At 36.3% G+C, this 19,452-nt stretch overlaps 1 protein-coding gene across 2 annotated transcripts in view; it reads right to left on the bottom strand.

Moving 5' to 3' along the window:
• Positions 1-19,452, bottom strand: part of ulk4 (unc-51 like kinase 4) — a 118,793-nt gene that overhangs the window by 87,827 nt on the left and 11,514 nt on the right. For both annotated transcript variants that reach the window (XM_015382498.1, XM_015382499.1), the window contains exons 15-18: positions 18,289-18,335; positions 17,804-17,882; positions 11,419-11,526; positions 321-404 (exon numbers count right to left, since the gene is read on the bottom strand). In XM_015382498.1, coding sequence (XP_015237984.1) covers positions 321-404; positions 11,419-11,526; positions 17,804-17,882; positions 18,289-18,335 — 318 coding nt within the window. The remainder of the gene's footprint in view (positions 1-320; positions 405-11,418; positions 11,527-17,803; positions 17,883-18,288; positions 18,336-19,452) is intronic.

Genomic DNA, 19,452 nt, shown 5'->3' with positions numbered 1-19,452 from the left:
TGCTGTTGCTCCATCTACTGTAGGTGTGTGTCTGGAGGGTCCTAATTGCTGCTGAGGTCAGGCTGCAGAGCAGTAGAGGGCTTGTGTTTGATGCAGGTACGACTGTGCATGCATGAATGTGTGTGACTGCTCTGCATGCCCTTGACTTGCAGCTGGCAAACAACGCTTTAGGCCCCCCACAGCTGCCTCATCATTACTGTTCACAGGGATCCCCCGCCACACACACAAACACGCACAGGCTCACGCAGAGTGAGACTTAGTCACAGCTACACAGGCACAGACACAAACAGGCACATGCAGACATACACAGAGACACTCACCCCTTCCCGCAGGCTCCTCATTAAGCCAGTGTAGGCGGCAGCAGGAATGAACCACAGTCCCTCTGGGGAGCCTCTCTTCTCCTCCTGATAGAGAGTCATAGAAAAGACAGGGAGGACGGGTGAGAGGGGAGGGTGTACATTTGGGGGTGGGGGGCAGCGGAGGAGCAGAGTGGAAATGAGAGAAAGGCAGATAGATAAAGTGAAGGAGATACAAGTGGAGACGAGTAAGGAAAAGGGCACGAATGGGCCAAGGCAGGGAAGGGAATAGGGAGTGAAAGGAGTTAAGACATCTTGATTACATGGTTTATGATCCCTATGAGCATCATGCTTCATAGCTGCATCTTATTTAGAGGGCTAATCACATATCACTTTGGACAAATGTTTGTTTTCCCTTTTTAAAGAGTTATAAATCCTTTTAAGTTTAGATTTGAAAACGGAAACCTTTTCCAGGCTCAGATTGCCAGATTTTTCACTACAGTTTTTATGCATTTATGAATGGAGAGAAAACTGTAACCTAGTTTGGTTTGTTTGATTGTACCTTTCACAAATCATCATCAAAGCACACCCAAAAAAAAGTTTTATTTCCATTTACTTGTTTGGAAAAGAACACTGCTTTTTGTTATCTGGACTAGATCAACTCTACATAATAACAGTTCTGAAATCAGGCAGGTTTACCCTAAATTATACTCAAAGCAGTATTTATAATCCATGGTTATTCTCTTTGTGCAAATGAAAGAGAACTGTATAAATGTATTTAAACAAACAGCAACAACTTAAACATAGACAAACTGACACACTGCTACCTCCCAGCCCAATATATAGACTAGTGTACAAATCGTTGCACTATTAACGCAAACTGTTTATCAAATAATATACCAACCTGTAAATAATGTTGTTAAAAATTGATGCTGTAAAACAATACTTTATTTATCCTTTACCATGACAGAAAAGATTATTTTAAACCTATGCTAAAACCCCCAGACCAACTAACTTCATGAAGTGTCATTTTTGTCATATTTGTCTACAGTATGGGTTAGGCAAAGTTGGTCCTCGAGTGCCACTGTCAGTTGCATGCAGCTTTTGTAAGCATCTCTTCTTCAACACACCTGAAACAAATAAATGGTTAATTACCAGGCCTCTGTAAAACTAAGACTGTGTCCGAACATCCGCTCTAACCCCTATATAAAACATCATTTCGTCATATTAGTGAGTGGACTCAAAATTTACCACAATGCATCTTAAAAAGTAGTGTGCATCCATGCTCACTAGATGAGCAGATATACCCCAGAATGCTTTGCAAGAGCTCTCCTCGCAAAGCATCATGGGATTTGCTTTGGGGGCGAGAAAGAACAAAGATGGTGCAGAAACCTCACAGGGAGCTGGAGTCAGGTGACCAACAGGGAGCGAAAAGTAGTGTTCATCTGTCCAACCGGTCAATTAACTGAGTTCATTATAAAGTCCCCTCTCTATATGGTGATTGAGGGGTTTAGGGGTTACAGTGGACGTTTGTACACAGTCTTAATGTCATACCAAAGAGGTAATTTGGCCTTTTTGTTTCAGGTGGGTTGGAGCAGTGATGCATGCAAAAGCTACGAGACAGTGGCACTCAAGTACATACCAATTCACTACGTCTGGTGGAAGGGGATCAACAACATAGACATAACATATGGTGGCATTTCCTGAATCCACACTAAATGACACCTTCCAAATTCTTCTTATCTTTTTGATTTTATTTGTTATTATAGTAATTCAAGCCTGAGCCTTTCCCATACTAATATTGCTCTTCTCTTTTTTTATCCAGATTTCTAATTCTACGCTAATGAATACTAAATAAATGACCTTTGACCTTAAGGGAATGCTTATGCAGAAATTGTCTTTTCTATAGATCAGGTTTTCCTACCGTTTACTGATGCATCATAGACTAAACTGTCAAAACTACCCAATTGGAGATTCAGGAGGTAATTTATAGGTCATGTAGTTTTTTTTTTTTGGTTAATAAATATTCAATTGTAAACATGTATTTAATGAAGAGCATAATAAGTAGGACAGATTTTTCAGTCCTATAGAAGCATTGTCTCACAGCACATTAGTTTCTTATCATTTCATATATGCTTTCTAACTTTTTTAGAATGGTGCTCTCCTCTCTTCCCTCGCTGCTGTGCTTAGCTGAAGGCTACATCTAACCTTGAGGATAAAGACAGCACCGGGGGCTCTGGGTAACTTTGTCATTGACAGCTGGAGACCCAAAAAATAGATCACTTTTTTAACAAATATGAAAGCAACATTCTACATGAAATAAACATGGCTTTTCCTTGCAATGCAACATAAATCCACCTGTGATTCATAGAGCTGATCGTCTGAAGAAATCAACTCTAACTAGAACTCAGGAAGCCAGTTCACCTTAAAATGTAAAAAAGAGCTCATCATTACTACATACCAAACACAGTGCTGGGTAAATAATTTAACCCCAAGGCTAGTTAGGGCTGTTGAGAAGCAATTGGTAGTTTTAACCAAACTCTTGATCAGCAATTGTGATTCAGTTTGCTGTCTTAGAGAATAGTTCAGAATGAGCCTAAAATAAACAAAGAATCCATCTAAACTCTTCATTGGTGAACAAGAGTATGAATTTGATTTTCAAAATTTAAGGTCAATAAAACCCTATTTCGACATCAGTAATGAGTTGTGAGCTTTTGAATCAGATTCTAAAAGTAGAACTCTTTTAATTTCAAGCTAAATGATGTTCAACATCTTCAATTTAGTTTACACATGGAGAACAGGTTTACCTGAACTCTTTAAAGCTGGTTTAAAAAGTTTGTTTGTAATTTAAATCCAATAAACATAACTATTTTTTTCTTCTTTTTTTTCATTTAATGAAAAAATTATAGATTTGAGCTCAAATAAACCCAAATATTGGCTAAAAATAAAGTTATTAGATAGGTATTTTGACAGAGAGATAAAAGTTATCAAAGTGAATGTTGCTTTTTAGAAAAAAGGGATTTTCCCAAATTAGTTGTGTCACCCTTAGCAGCAAGTACTGACACTAACAGCTACAATAAAAACCAGTAGAATAGAAAAGAAGAGAAATATTCTTTATTGTCCCAAGAGACACTGGAATTTGACTTTCTCACTGATGAATTACAATCCACTCTCTTTTGCAATAAGTGTTTAGATCGAGTCACATTGGAGGATCTTTGAGAATGAAAGACATATTTAGTGTCTTACTACAGCAGGGGTTCTCAAACTTTTCCTGCTGAGCCCCCCTTTATGTTTGCGAGAAACTCCCTTCCAAATTCCTGGTCCTCACTGCCCAGACCAACCTTCAAAAAAATTGACTAACTTAGACAGATTTATTTTGTCATTTTGTTTACAACGGTGTATACAAAAAGAAATTTTGTTTAAAACAGCTCTAAACAATTTCATTTTTTTTAAAGTGCAGCCTTGAAAACAGTAATAAATACATAAAAAAGTAATATAGACATATGACTGTGTAATTACAGTTCTAATATAATTATTTTTTTCTTTTAAGACTAAGAACAGTCAACAGCAGGGAAATATTGCATTAAAATCTTATAATGAAATAGAAATACCACCTTTTAGAGTGTAATTATTCTAAGGTTAACCATTTTCTGTAAAAAGTATTATTCATAAAACTAAAATGAGACTTTATCTGATTTAATCCTAGAAGCCCCCATAGCTTGAGAGCAACTGTACTACAGCATCAAATTGTATTTCAGTTCCATAATAATAATTGTGTTTGCTATTAGATTGATGTAAAATTAGAACCTTGCATTACCATGTCTTTAGGTGTGATGCTAATTAGTACCACCAGGCACTTAAAGAATGAACAAAAAACTTAAATCTCAGCATTTTGATTCTATCAAAGTTTTTGAAGATGCAGTTTAAAATACAACTAAAGGCATAAAATCCATTTACTGTTGAAAAAACTTATATCCCTTTATTCAGACTGAAAAATAATAATAAAAGGGTATTGTAGAAATAATTAAGTATTTGTCAAAGCACATAGGGTCACTAATGAACTTAAAACCTAAAATTGGATAAAACCTTTGATTTTTTTTGTGACATGTTGTCTACTCTGATAAATTGTTTGTAAAAGACAATAGTAAGTATAAATATATATATTTTTAAAAGACCTACATTATGGTGGAGACCATTTGGGTTTATGAGTTGTCTGCCCCTTGCTTCCAGCTACAGGTGGCTGGTGTAGTTCACAATATGACCACTAGGGGCTATCAAAACGTTTTTCATATCCTTAATATTTTGTTAATTATAGGGGACCGATCCTGTCATAATTAAAAATACATAAAGAGATTAATAAATGACTCATCAAAAAATCCCTTGGCCAAATAACAGCTTGAAATTTTATTCCGTGACCCATTAAACGCAACAAAGGGATAAAAAACTAGTGATAGTTTTAATAATTGGGCTAATTACACTTTTTCTTAACTGTCGTATAAAACTTTTGCACTTTTATTCTTATTCTTTATTCAAACAACCAATAATCAGTCTATGTATTTCACTGGAATGTGATATTTTTCCTTGACTTTTTTATTACAAGTAGTAAATTGTTTTTTCACTTTTTTCTAACCCTTTTATTTCTTCATAAGTTTGCATAACGTATTTAAGAAAGGTTTTATAATTTTTCCACAGTTATTTTAACATCAATTTCAGTTTAACAACTGATATAGTTTTTAATCTAACATATGCCTGTATTATTTTTTTTGAAGCAACAGATTTACCTTAAAGCTACAGTGTGTAACTTTTAGCAACATCTAGCGGTCAGACTGCAGACAGCAGCAACATGAACATCTCCCCCCCCACCGCTTCTCCCCCCCAACAGTACGGCGAGCGTTACGGGACAAAATGTCTTCCACGACGTCCACATCACCTACCTTCTCAAGTGATGAGGTTTGTTTACAGTACATAGATAATTTTACAAATAGTATTTCATTAGTCTGTGCAGGGTATAGATTTCATGTAGACTTAAGATAATAAATATACCCGTTATTTCTTCTACATCGTTGTGACGTTTTGGCGATCTCGCAATCGCTAGTTTGTTGGCTCTGCGCTGCCGTAGCGCAAAGATGTCTGCCTCCATGGCTGCGAGACCCGCTCCTATGTAATTATAAATAACGAATTCTAAGGCAACGCAAATATTAAGGTTAAGAGGCTGAGCTCATAGATGATGATAAAATAACATAGTTATGTATAATATATTACATTTCTGACTGTATATCCCTGTAATTATTACACACTGTAGCTTTAAGTCATTAATCCTTTTCCCAGTGCCTGTTTTTCCTCCATGTGCAGCTGAAAATGTTAAAATGTTATGGCACAGAAAACGCATAATCAGAATTCTAAAAGCTGAAAATTTGAAACACTATAAAAGAAAGTACTTGAATTTAAATTTGTGTAAAGCTACATTTAGAAATGCGAAATTCACATGATCCAGTTGTGCACTTTTGTTCCTAATTTGGATTAAATGTGCCGCATGGACCTTTTGCATACAAAGAATGTCAAAGTTATGACCAGAGATCTGAAATTTTACACATTGATCACAAAAAGAGCAACAAAAATAGTAAATAGAATAGTAATAAAAAGTTGGGGAACTCAACCATGTATTATAACCAAGATACAGAATATTAACAACTGCATTTTTTTATGCCAGGGAAAAGATTATTTTTTTTTTAGACATGTTTAAAGTTACATAGCTCAAGTTGTGCTGGAACATCTTAGCTTTCAAATGGGATACATCACAAGCATGTCGGATTTATAATATTTTCTATCTATGAGGTTCTCAGTCATCCAGATCATGGTCAAGCTTGAAAAAGTTTAGTCTAGGCAACTGGATGTTAAGTTTTCTAGAACGATTTATAACAATTTATTAATATTATTATGGTAATAATAAAGATTTATAATATTTTTTACTGGCCAATTGTATTTGGGTATGCAATTCGTTTGTGCACCAGCTATAAAATGGTGGGAGCTAAGAATTTGTTTTCAAATTTAAGAATTTAGTTAATGATTTGAAACATTGAAGAGCAGCAAAAAACAACCCGAAGGAATCTTTTAAAAAATAATTCACAGCACATAATGACATTTACGGTTTCCTTCAATAAATGAAACAGGTTTCTCCAATACTACTTGGCTTATATATATTACAATATACTATAAATTTTAACATAAAACAAAATTTAATTCAATGTTTATACTGTCCTGGGAAGGGTAAAATAATTTTTTTTGATTTACCATAAATGCCAAAAACATTTTAATAAGGTGAACAGTTGATCCCACAGAGAACAACAAAACTGAAAAGAATAAAAAAAATAAAAAATATTAGGGTAGATAAAAATATATAAAATAGGTTTAGATGTAACCTATTTTTCAGCTTTGGAAAAGTTAAAATTGTAATAGGCTGATTCAGTTTTAAAGGTTATCTATCAGTCATGTAAATATAAATCTATTACTTAATTGACTCCCCTGGTGAGATTGAGGTTAAGCAGAAATAAATTGGCATCACCTTTTCTAATAAAGAGGGCCTCCTCCACTCTTTTTCTTAAAGGTTTGAGGACGAGAGGTCAATTCTTTTTCAATTTAGTTTAGCCGGCACACAAAATTAAAATCCATTACCTGATGATGGAGTTTTCAGTTAAATTCGTTTTGCTCTAAATTGGTCCTTTTCTTCAAGGTAATGACGGAATGCATTTTGATCTATCTTGTATGCAGGGAATGCCGTCCATTTGTCATTCAAGCAGTAATTCAAAGTAATCCATTTCATTTTCATCTTTAAAACATTTTGAATTTTTTTTTCTTTACAGTGCTTTGCAAGTGTTCATAACCCTTATTATCCTTTACATTTTCCTTATTAAAAACCGGAATTTCAATGTATTGTATAGTTTTATTGCTGTTAGAGCAGCAGAAGGTTTTAAAAAAATCCTACTTGCTTTAAAACATGTTTCTTAGATATAAAAATGTGAAATCTTTAGTGTGCGTATGTATTCAGCCATCTTTACACTATTCCCCCTCTATAGTACCCAGTGTAACCATTTTACTTTAGAAGACTCCTTGTTCTTAAACCCAGTCTACCTTTGTCTGTTCAATCAAAGCTAAATCATAGCATTTTCTAAAGCAAAGCTCTTTTATGTGAAAATAGAGATTTGTGAATGAATAAAATAATATCATTGTGAAGACTAAGAAACACCAGACCGCTGTTATGAATCCATATTATAAGCTAAAATGACGAATGCTTTGGGGTTTTTTTGCCTAAAACTAAATATGAACTTGAGTGGCATTCCATAATATGTCCAAAGGTTTACTATATGTCTTTCTGATCTTTGCAGTAATAATATATTTGACTTCTAGGAGGCTTTATCCAAGGTTTAAGGAATATTTGACTATTCTTCCAGGAGCAAATTAACAAAGTCAGGAACTGATGTTGGACAAGAGGGACTGACTTTCAGTTTCCACTCTATTCCAAAGAGATTCTATCATGTTCATGTTAGGACCATGTGAAGGCCATTCAAGCTCTTCTACTGTATAGTGGAGCCACTCATTCATGTCTTCATGGATCCTGCTCTGAGCAGTGCCTCACATTTGTTTTGAAATGAGAAGGTCCATTTCCAAATTCTTCTCACTAGGGAGGATGACATTTTTTACATTCCTTGGCTTACTGAAGCAGTTCCTTTCATGATCTGCCCTGATAGCTGATATAATTGCTCACTTTACTCACCAGCCGTACCCTCCCCGCTCACTAATTATCATTCATCTCATCGTCCTGCTCCTGCTTTAAATACGGTTCAGCACAGCTATCAGGGCCAGATAATTATGTATGTGTGTATGTTAGTATGTTAGGTCAATGTTAGAGAGGTTTTTTGTTGTCTTGGGTTTCCTGATCGTTTCCTGGCTCTGCTCCGCTGATTGCACCCTGTTCTTGTTTTGCCTCGGTGGGGGGAGTTAGTTTAAAGTCCAATAGTCCTGGCACTTGGAGGGAGCCAGTTTAATGTTCCGCAGTTCTCCTGGTTCTATGTCTTGTCTCTGTCCCTCAACTGCTGAGCGTGCCTGTCTGCATCTGAGCATGTCTGCCTGAGCTCGCTGCTGGACTAGTGGAGCTCTTAACCTGCCTGAACGCTCAGTGGATTCCTGGAACCCTGGATCTGTCAGTTCCTGTTCGGATCGGAGCCCCTGTCTAGACTGCGGACTCCTGAATCTCAGAACCGCCTTGTTCTAAACTGTTTCCCTGACCTAGCTTAGGTCGTACAGCAGGAGCTTGGTTACCTCTACTGTGCTGCATGGCAATCTCTGATCCATTCTGATTACCAAGGCCAATCCCTCATAGATTATGTCCTGTTGTTCCTAATCACTTCCATTTTGAGATTCAAGATTTTTAACTCTAGGATGTGGAATATTTGGTAGTGGGACATTTTAAAACAGAACTTACTACACTGCACCAAGCTGGAATTCACTGAGCTGCTGAGACCAATTCTTTCTTTCACAAATGTCTGTACAAGCATCTAATACTTCTAACATGGTACATCATGGAGCACTGGAGTGGAAAGAGTACGAAACATGCTGATGACTGCATCATTCTCTTGGGAGGCCTCTCCTGAGCAGGGGCATAGGAGCTAGAACGCTGGAAGATGCTAAGGCGGTGCTTTCAGAATACCTGCTAGATGCAAGAAAAGCCACAGAGATGCAATGACTACATGACTTGCTAGTTAGTCTGAACAAGTAAGCAGTTCTCCATAGTAACTTACAGTATCTATTTATTTAATATTTTAGGTTTTAAGGTGACAAAAATTTTTAAAAAATACAATAGATTCTGTCTCAAGGCCCTTTTGATGTATCCTCCTACGCTGGCAGCCTTCTTAGGGCCAGGGATAAGATGATCTGACATCAGCCCCCACCTACGGCCTTATGTAGTAAAAGAATGACGGACTATCTACTAATATTCCTCTGCCAAGCTGCTCCATAGTATATTTATGGATTTTTTTAGCTTTACTACTAACAGATTCTGGATTATATTATTGCTGTAGAGGCTGATAGTGGCACAAATCCAACTTTGGAAATAGATATATAACATAACAAACATATCTTTATATTTGAAAGGCCTCAATTTATTACTCAACTAAGGTGTTGAATAAGGAAAATTAATTTAAGGATTTAATTTCAAATATAACTTTCTATATTCTACAATTTACCAGGATATTATCTTAACTGCTTCTTATTAAATAAACCCTGATATAGTGATTTAAACCCTGCAGAGTGATTTTGATTTTTAAGGCTTAGACATAAAATTCATTTGTGATGCAATGCAGAACGTAACTATAAAATGAAAATGTTAATATGAAAATAGTGTCCTACATATTTATTAAGACAGATTAATTTATCCTAGAATCCTTTTAGATTTATTTAGCATGTTTTTAATGTATTGAATAGTGTTAGTACACTATTCAATACATTGTTAGGGCTAGGCTAAGTTGTATCTTAGCCTAGCCCTAGTCCAAGTAGGGTTAGGGTTAGTGTAATATTTAGATTTGAGCAGCAAAAGTGATCAGCTGAACCTCCGTTAGTTGAATAGAAGTCAAGTTTCTGGGTGAGTTGAGCGTCTATGTAGAGCAGTATCTTTTTTTTATTCAGAAGTCGTCAGCATCCAGCTGCAGGTAGAAACAGGCAGCCAAACCCTCACTATGGTATAAAGACACAACCGTTTCCTGAGCAACACGCCTATAACCTTCAGTTCCCTCCAGACCTCCACTGTCACTTACAGATTATAACTGCACCTTTCATCCGTGTCCTTTAGAACTGATGGTGCTGATAAACTCAGCCGCATCGTCTCTACCTATAGGCATTTTAATCAGAGTCAGTTCATCGCAGAAAGAGTTTGCCGAACAGTAGTTGCTGTAGACCAAACACTGGAGCAGATTTCCACTTTGCCAGGAGGCCTTGCAGGTATTCGGATCTATGAAGGCAGTCTGATGTGGGTCTACAAATACCATAAAGGCTGATTCCAATTCATTGGTCATTTTTATCCATTTGCTAGGTATGTTTATATGCGGCACCCTAAAAAAACATTTCAATTTTATTAGAACACCTGAGTCATTGGGGACAGAAGGATTTTAATGTAGATTATTCTGCTGTGTTTACAGAAACCGACAACTGAAAGTCTCCTATGTCAGGCAGTGTGATATAAACAAAAAATGGACTTGAAATAAAGAGGGATTCAAAGGAGCCCTCACCAAGCACCTTCGAACTGTAAGCTCAAATTACATGTGCAATACATTATTTGAAAGCTAACACCCTTTAGTTTCCTAATATATAAATTAAAATTGGGTGACTAGAACACAGACCAACCTGCATCAGTTCAAACATGACTCAAAGTTGTTTTTTTTATTCTCAGAAATGATAGGTCTTGTTTGAACAGCAGTAATAAAGAAATTCTTGAGAAGCAGGTTTTATTGTATTATATTTGTTCTACATCATGTAAACCGCAAATGCAGAACATTTCAGCCCTCTAGCTACAACAGTTTTAGAGCTGTGGGGCTTTGAACTTTTGGTGTCAGCTTGGAGCTGCGCACAATGGCTCCACCTGCTGGTAAAAATGTTACCGGTGGAATTTTATGCATTCTGAGTTATTAACCCCACTTAAGGTCAACCGGGTCGCCGGCGGCCCGTTGGGTTTGAAGAGGTTAAGCCATCAGCTTTTATTTAGCAAAAGCAAGGTGTTTTTCAAACCTTTTATTTAAAAGAGATCCCTATGGGCTTTACAGACAGCCTGTATTCCCCATCCTCATCTTTGTGCTTGCTACAGGTGAACTTACCATCTTCTTGAATGTCTCTAGCCCTCCATTTATTTCTTAAGCTACCACAAACATGCTAACTATTCACCATGATTTTTTACGATACTGTGAGCTTCCATTTTGGAAGTATGAGGTCAAGTAAATGGTGAAGGCATTTATTTATTCATTCATGTTATGGAAAGATCCTCTAAGAGAAAACTTAGGTTTTTAGGAAAATGGCCAGTTATCAATTAATATTTAGTTCTTAGTTTGTAACTTAATACCAGGATCTAACAGGATATTACCTCTAAAGACATCAGGTATAGAAGCTCCCCAAGCGGAGGCAGCAGAACTTGCTTCAGTTTATCATTCCGGAGATTATCCCTCAACAGGTCTGTTAAAGTTGACACAGCCTGGAAAAAAAGACAAACAGAATGATATGTGGATTAGAAATAAACAGCAAGTCATTATAATGGAAAAAAAATCTAAATAGCAAAATATATATAAAAAAAAAATAATGTAGACCTAGTCTTCATCCATGAGATTAACAGCTGCCTGAAAAAGGGCTATTATTATTATTACTAGTAGTAGTAAGAGGACTCAAAGGGCTCCTGCGGAAAAAACTCCTGGTTTACATTTTTAATTCTGGCAGTGTAACACACTACCCCTTAAAAACACTTATTATTCACTTTAATGTAAAGCCTAGAAATATTCAATTTCAAAATTAACTTTCAGCTGAAACCAAATAAGCAAGTCTACCACAGTGTTCAGTAAATCACACATAGGCCTGGTTTATACAATCAAGCGTTTAATATTTAACAAAAAATCTGTTTGAATAATCTTAAAAACAAGTGATATGCAACAGTTATGCGAAAAGTAACAAAGAAATTATCTATAAACTCACAGACATATCTCCTAACATACCCTTGAAGACACAGACTAAAGTTTTAACACTAGATCTGCTTTTATTTTACCATTATCTTGAGAAATCTTTAAAAAAGTTCAATACCTGTGATCAAACCTTGTAATGAGCCCACATTAGCTTCCCATTCTACTATTCCATGTGTGGCTCTTCCACAATAAATCAGATCAGCTTTAAAGAAAGGGGCATAGAGAAAGTTTTATCCCTCCAGAGTTTTCGTATTGTACCAGTTATAAGACAGGTCCAAATCAAGAAAATGAGTGAGAGAAACTTAACTTGCACCAAAGATAATCAGATTAACAGTGAGTAATCGATTATTGAAATGATAATTGATCGATTAATGATTAACTGAGGCATATAGACTCTAAAACATGCTTTTAGCAGACAGAGCTACCCACTTACAGCAGTAATTATACCACCACTGTAACGACATATTTCAAAATTCTGCATTCCGAATGATAATATCTATCCAGAACTCCTCAAGAGGAAAATATCAGATTATTGAACGACATTGTAAAAAATGATCAAAAGGTAATCAATTAGTAAAACAATCATTAGTTGCAGCCCTAATTCACACTGTGTCCGCAGGTGCTCTATACCAGGGGTGTGAATTAGGGTTGTCAAAAGTATCGATACTCAAAAAAGTATCGATACTAAAATGTTGTATCCGGATACAATACTTGTTCTTAAAAGTATCGATACAGTTCCACCACCAGTGGCACCTAAGCAGTCATTCATCTAAAGTGCAGATTAGAGGACAATGCACTTTCAAAACACTGTGTAATTGAATAATTCTCCGCACTTTTCAGTTTCTGACCTTTTTTTGTAACGGGTGCAGCTGCTGAGAATTATTTTTGTTTCTTAACCGGTTTGGCTAGTGTCATTGTTATGTGTGCAAAGCATAGCCAAGGAAGAAACACTTAATTTTAGTTTTGTAAGTTTTTATCAAGCTTGCTTAATATTGTGCACAGCAAACAACCTCAAAAATATTGTTCTTATTGTTTATTGTATTTATTTATTGTATTTTATTTATTAATTAAAATATTTCTGTTGAATTTTGGAGTCTTTGTTTTTATCCTTGTGGTATCGAAAAATGTATCGAATATTTTCCTTAGTATCGGTATCGAGTTGAAAAGTTTAGTATCGTGACAACCCTAGTGTGAATTGGCAATAATTCTGCGATCCGATATATATAACATGATAAATGTGTAGAAATAAGACTTCTCCCTATGTTTACCAAAGATAATATACTATATTTTTCTATAACCTAATATTACTATCGCTCATAAAGAGCTAAATGCTTCCTGACATTAATGAGATATTCTGTGATCTGTGACCTCTCAACTTCTCAACATTTGTCTCTCTTTCTGTATTTGTTTAAATTTGCCAGATATTTGTGTTTCATAAATCTCTCCCTCCAAATGTTCCTCAATTCCATGTAGTTATCTGATCCAGACTAAGGTTGACGCCCTCTTGCAAGGATCAAATATTTCTCAATTTAACTTATTTATGGTCCAGAAATCTATTAGATTCCATAGTTTAATACAAACCACTGTTTTTCTTCTTAAGATGAAAAAAAAAGACAGAAAAGAAATCCGTATTTGCAGTTTATAAAACGCTGCAGGTCTCAGGTCAGCATTGATCACCACACCCCTCAGTGGTCATAACATGAGCCTGTTCCTTATCTGTTTGGGTGTGTTCTCTTCTTTCTTTCTCACTTGGACTAGAAATGCTTGATTACATAAAAAGTTTGGTTGAGGATTGAGTTAGTGATATAAATAAACTGCTCACAAATGAAAGGCTCACTTTTTAATCAAAAGGGAATAGTTTACAGGAGGAGGCCACATATATTTTCTCCCTTCTCATTATTGTTCCTGCTTTCCAGTAGTTATTTTAATTGACCATGGTTCAAGACGCTACTGGTAGCATGAGCAGATACCTGGACCCTATAGAGGTTTCACAGGTAGAACAACTCCACCATGATGGCACATGTCTCCTAGCAAAGCCTCAAGAGTCTGGAGAACATTACAGGAGATATGAAGAGAGAGCTGGCAGGGCTGTTGGAGGTTCTTAGCCCATCACTGAGAACCATTTGGGTCACTGCAATGAAAATTCAGCTAACTGAACTCATCTAAATCTGTTTTACTTTCTCTGTGCTTTTGGATGAACCTTTCTGTGAGTTTCTAGGTTTAATTTTTATCAATACATTCTCTTTTTGTTTAGTATGGATATCCAGCATGAAACTGATTCATTTTCAAACTGTTTACTTTGTCTGTGATATTTTTTAGCCTTGTTACCTCTAAAGCCAGAGGACAGTGAGGGACAAAAAGACCACAAACACAGATTCTGTAGTTATAAAACAAACAGTATAAAAGCTTACCTGTATATTTATCAAGCATGCATAGGTTTTACAGCTTAGGAGGAAATTTAATTCTGTACACAGATGTTTTAAATATCCAGGACAGCTGTGATTAGTTACTGTAGGACTGTGGTCACGTATGGGTGATTTTTGTTGTGGTTTACATTTGAAACGAATATTTACAGACGGAATAAAAATATTGAAACTAATAAATCATTTTAAGCAGTTTAAAGAAGTGCACCATCACTTCCAGGTGTAATAAGTCATTGTTGATGGAAAACTGGTTAATAAAGCTGCAATGCAGCATTTGCACAAGCAACCTTATCTTTCAGTACCAGCTCTATGCCAAAGTCTATGCAAATTCTTCATTTTTGTACCATAACTTATAAATGATCCATAACGAAGCACCGTTTTAAACAGATTTTTGGACGGATAAAAATCAAGGCATATCAAATACTCAAACAAGCAGGTATTTTCCTGGTTAAATTTCTTAGTAGAAATAAATATACTGCAGATAAGCCCAGATTCAGAGGATTCAGCAAGAAATATCAAGATCTGCTTCTTTATTTTATGTTTGACTAAACTACCTAAACACTAAAGGCTTTACTTACTAAACTAAAGGTGGGATAAAAAGCATTTTTTTAAGAGTTGTTTCAGAAGGGGAGACACATTCAACGACACATTAATAGCCGCATACCTGTCATTTCTTTTTTTTTTGTTTTCTTCCAAAGCAATTTTAATAAATTTGAAGGATAAAAACAACACAGACATTTTGTCAGAAAACATTAAAACCAGACAGAAAGGGGGCAGTTGGAAAAGAAGACAGGAGTACCTTGTTTGTACATGTTTAGGTGTATATACTAGTGTGTGTTGAGGTGGGGGGGTGAATAAAGTATACAGAAGTTACTATGGTAACTAAACCCAGTCCCAACCCGCCAATCAGCAGGATTGCAGCAGGAGAACCCCTGCTGAGACGACACACACTCAAAGGGAAAAATGCAAGTGTGTTTGCTGTTTGATTGGTCATCTGTTACCCACAACATAAGAATACACAACAATACAGCGTCTGCAGGCACAAACACACTCCAACAAGGACAGACAGAACTACATACACCAAACCCCTGCTGAGAGCTCGCAGAGACACGGTTCAAAACAACGTGTGCACGCACATGAAAGACGCTGACACACACAGAACCCCTGCTGAGTCCATAGATGGTCCGGCACGGCCGTGGTTACCAACAGACACATGAAGATAGGCGGGCACAATGCTTCGTCTTATCCACAGTAACTGACGGCAGGCAATGCGGGCAACTGAGGGGGAAAAAAAAACATTTCGCCATTTGTCCTAAAAGACAAGGACGTTCAAAGTATGTACGCCAAAGCTGCACTTTTTTTTAAATCCCCAAGACAAACCAGCAGCTGCTGGAATTCAGTAATAAGGAAACCGGGAAGCACACAAACATGAATCACAACTGCCAGAATGGAGAAAAGTAGGAAGAAAAATCTCAGTTATGTTAGTATGAACTCTTTATTTTAGAGGACGCTTGTAAACTGTAGAGGAGTAAAATACCAACTTTATGTTATATAAGCTGGTTTGGATGACGATACCCGATATCACACTGTTAATTATTATTAAAACTCTGCTATGATGCAACCACTTGATATCGTCTGCCAATCTAACACAATTATTAACAGTGATTCATTCAACCCACTTAAAACAACTCAATTATGATGTGACCTTTATTCTCCAAAACTTTTATAGTCATCAGACATTTAAACTAAAAACAATATTCTTCTAGTGAAAAAACAATTAGAACCCATGTTCAATGCAGTCTGCTGTCCTGAGAATTTCAAAATGAAGGCATATTTTAAAGTAACACTATGTATTGTCAGACCCCTTTGCATCAACAGAAGGAGAGGTCATGTTGTCAGGATTATGATAAAAGTGAACCACAACTTTATATCATGCTTCACAGGTGCATTGGGGTCACCGATTTTCATTCACCATGAGCTTATATAACACTAAACCAGCATATTTGACACTAAATGCATTGAATGCCTCATGCTTACAATTCAGCAATCATGGGCACAGCTGAGCAGCGTGAATCTGACACCCCACCCACCGACCCGAATGCATGCACTACGTGTGATCTTACAGGCATCCATTCTATTTGAATGCACTAATGAATCAGCGAACACATACATGTATTTAAACAAGGAAAAAATTTGAAATATTAGCCAAAAATATCAGTACATCCGTCTTTTTCCACTCTGTTTTAAGATGATATCCAACCTGCAGGCCTTGAGTTTGACGCATGTGCCCTAACAGATGAGTGAGGTTTGAAACCATGGGATCAGTCATCAACTTTCAGATGTATCCCTGCTCTGACACACCTGATTTAAATTATTAAATAAACACATCACTCTGGTTATGATACATTTTTTGATTCAAGTGTTCTGAAGGGGCAATGCATGGAAAGTTAAAGAATAGTAGCACACAGGACTGGAACCAGAACCCCCCTAAACATGAGTGTGTTCAATGTTCATAATATCCTGTCAAATAGTTTTAAAACATAAATTAATGAGAGCAAAAAGAAGGTTAAAAAAACTGTGAAAATACAAAACGTACTTAGTGTTAATGGAACCCAGAGCACTGCCTTTATCAGATCCTCTCTTAGTTTCTCACAGCATCTCATTATAAACACTATTTTCCATTAGAAGCAAGGCAGTTGGTAGAATCTGCACCGAGCAACAAATGACATGTAGCCGAGTTATACTCCAGTGAGAGAAACAACAAAGATATTAATTAGACGTATATTCGTTTTTGGTTAAAGCTACAATTCCAGTTTATCTTTTTATGTTTAAATATGGATTTAAGACAAATAGAAAAAAAGAGGGAGTTTGGTTCTCCTTATAAAGTAACAACAAGCGGCCTCAAAGAGTTTTATCGCCATCAGCTGGTCAGACAGACTATGAAGACAGTGTGAGATGAACAGGTGTTGCTCTTCACATTCAGGTACATTTCCTCTCTGTTGTTGTGTTAGAAGTTTTTATTACTTCTAACCAAAAGAAAGGAAAGATAATTTTCCATAAAAAGAAACGTAGACTATGCATTTATCATTTTTCAGGTATCAGAAGACTGGAGTGTTTTTTCCTCTGGTATTTACTGCCACATAATGGTCCAAACCGGTACTACATTTGAGAAGAGTGGATTTCTTGCCATGTTGTTTCCATATTTGCCTAAGCTTGTTTAATTCGGATAAGTATTTATATATTATTATTAATGTCTAAGCAAAGGTTAGATGAAGCATGAGGTCACACTAAAATTAGAACAGGTGTATTTATGTTTTGCTCAGGTTCTGTCCTGGACAGATGAGATGGTAGCGGACATGTTTGTATGTTCTCTAACCTCAGAAACATGGCAGTCCTCTTCAAGATGACTGCAGTGCAGAGCCAGAAGGCCCAGCGCTCTGAGGATCTTGCTCCGCCTGTAAAATATTTTTAGAGAATGATAGTCAAATAAATTTTATACGTTGTGTGCCTTTATAGCAACAAAAACTAAGCTAGTTAACTTATAAACCGGTAGGCTTGCCTAAAAGTGAGAAAAATGAATGGAGCTTTGTAAATAAAACCAAAATAATGGTTTGCTTCAATCCCTTTAAAAGAAGTTTGTTTAAGCATTCTCACTTACAATAATCCCGTCTGTAAAGTTGTAAATATGACACAGTGAGGGGAGAAACCATCCAGTTATATACCAAGTCCATCTGGTTCTAAAGATGATATTGTAGCGCTATAATATTTAACAGTTTCTGCATCATTTCATTGCCCTTTTAAGCCAAGCAATCATATTTTCTCTTCATTTAGACAACAAAAATATATGCATGATGTACTTACAAATTCCAGTTTGGAGCTTGTCGTAGTTGCTGAGTCAACGCGGAAAACTGCAAAAGAACACGAGATTAAAGATGATAAAAAGTAAGATAATCTAACAGGTTAAGGAAACTAATAATAACAATGGAACTTTAATGATCTCACATTGGAGAAATTCTACCTCTGCATTTAACCCATCCCCTTGGGGAGAAGTGGGCCGCATTGTGTGGCGCCCGGGGAGCAGTGTGGGGTTAAGGGTCTGCTCAGGGACCCCGAATGCAGGATGTGGGGATTAAACCGGGTGCTTGCACCCTTCTCAGAGCACAAGTGCACTGCTCTAACCACTAGTTGATAAATGATATGAAATATATGCATTTAGATGCAAAAAAAAAAAAATTACTGTTACCATGATTCCCATTATAAAACATGTTTCCGGGAATAATCAAACAAAAAATCAGACCTTTTCAGTTAAAAAGATCTTGGAGATTTTTTAAGATCTGGCTTTGACGTTTTATGGCAATTTTATGTAAAAAGGCCAAATAAGAGTAGCATATAACTGTGAAGAAAAAAAAACCTAAACAATAAAAAAAAAAAAAACTGAGTTACATTTTTTTAAGAACTTTTTACTCTGATACATGAAGTCTAGTTTAACCACCTCCCTTCAGAGGTTATAGAACTGATAAGTAATGAACAGCTTTGTTAAATTTCATTCCAGAATAAGGTCTCCGAGGTCTGCTGTAGAACATTAGCAGTTATATTTTAATAACTTACCAAGGTTTTAATATTTTAAAGAGATTGTTTTATAGAGCTTTATTCATATGGCATTGATTCACAACATCTCAAGGCCCTTTACAGACAGACTCATTGGTTAGAAGTTGTTGATCTAAATAAACCAGGCTTATTACACTGAGAAATTGATGTGGCAGGATTCACTCCTCCTGGATGAACATGTGGTGGCAGTAGACATTCACCTGTAGCAATCCCTCCCATCAAGAATGTATGCAGCGACAGTGGAGAGGAAAAGAATCTTGATTAAGAGGAATAAACCTCCAGCAGAACCAGGCTTAGTGTGAGCGGTCCTTTGCTGAAGCCATTTGCTTAAAGGAATAGTACACCCAAAACATGATTAGCCTTCATTTTCTACTCACCCCCATGCTGAACAACACTCTGGAGTACTTTTTTGATATC

Source organism: Cyprinodon variegatus, unplaced genomic scaffold (assembly GCF_000732505.1).
Source record: "Cyprinodon variegatus isolate N-32 unplaced genomic scaffold, C_variegatus-1.0 Scaffold258, whole genome shotgun sequence".
In the NCBI taxonomy this organism is placed as follows: Eukaryota; Metazoa; Chordata; class Actinopteri; order Cyprinodontiformes; family Cyprinodontidae; genus Cyprinodon; species Cyprinodon variegatus.
Note: the sequence above shows the minus strand (reverse complement) of the source record. Positions and strands in the feature narration are given on the sequence as shown.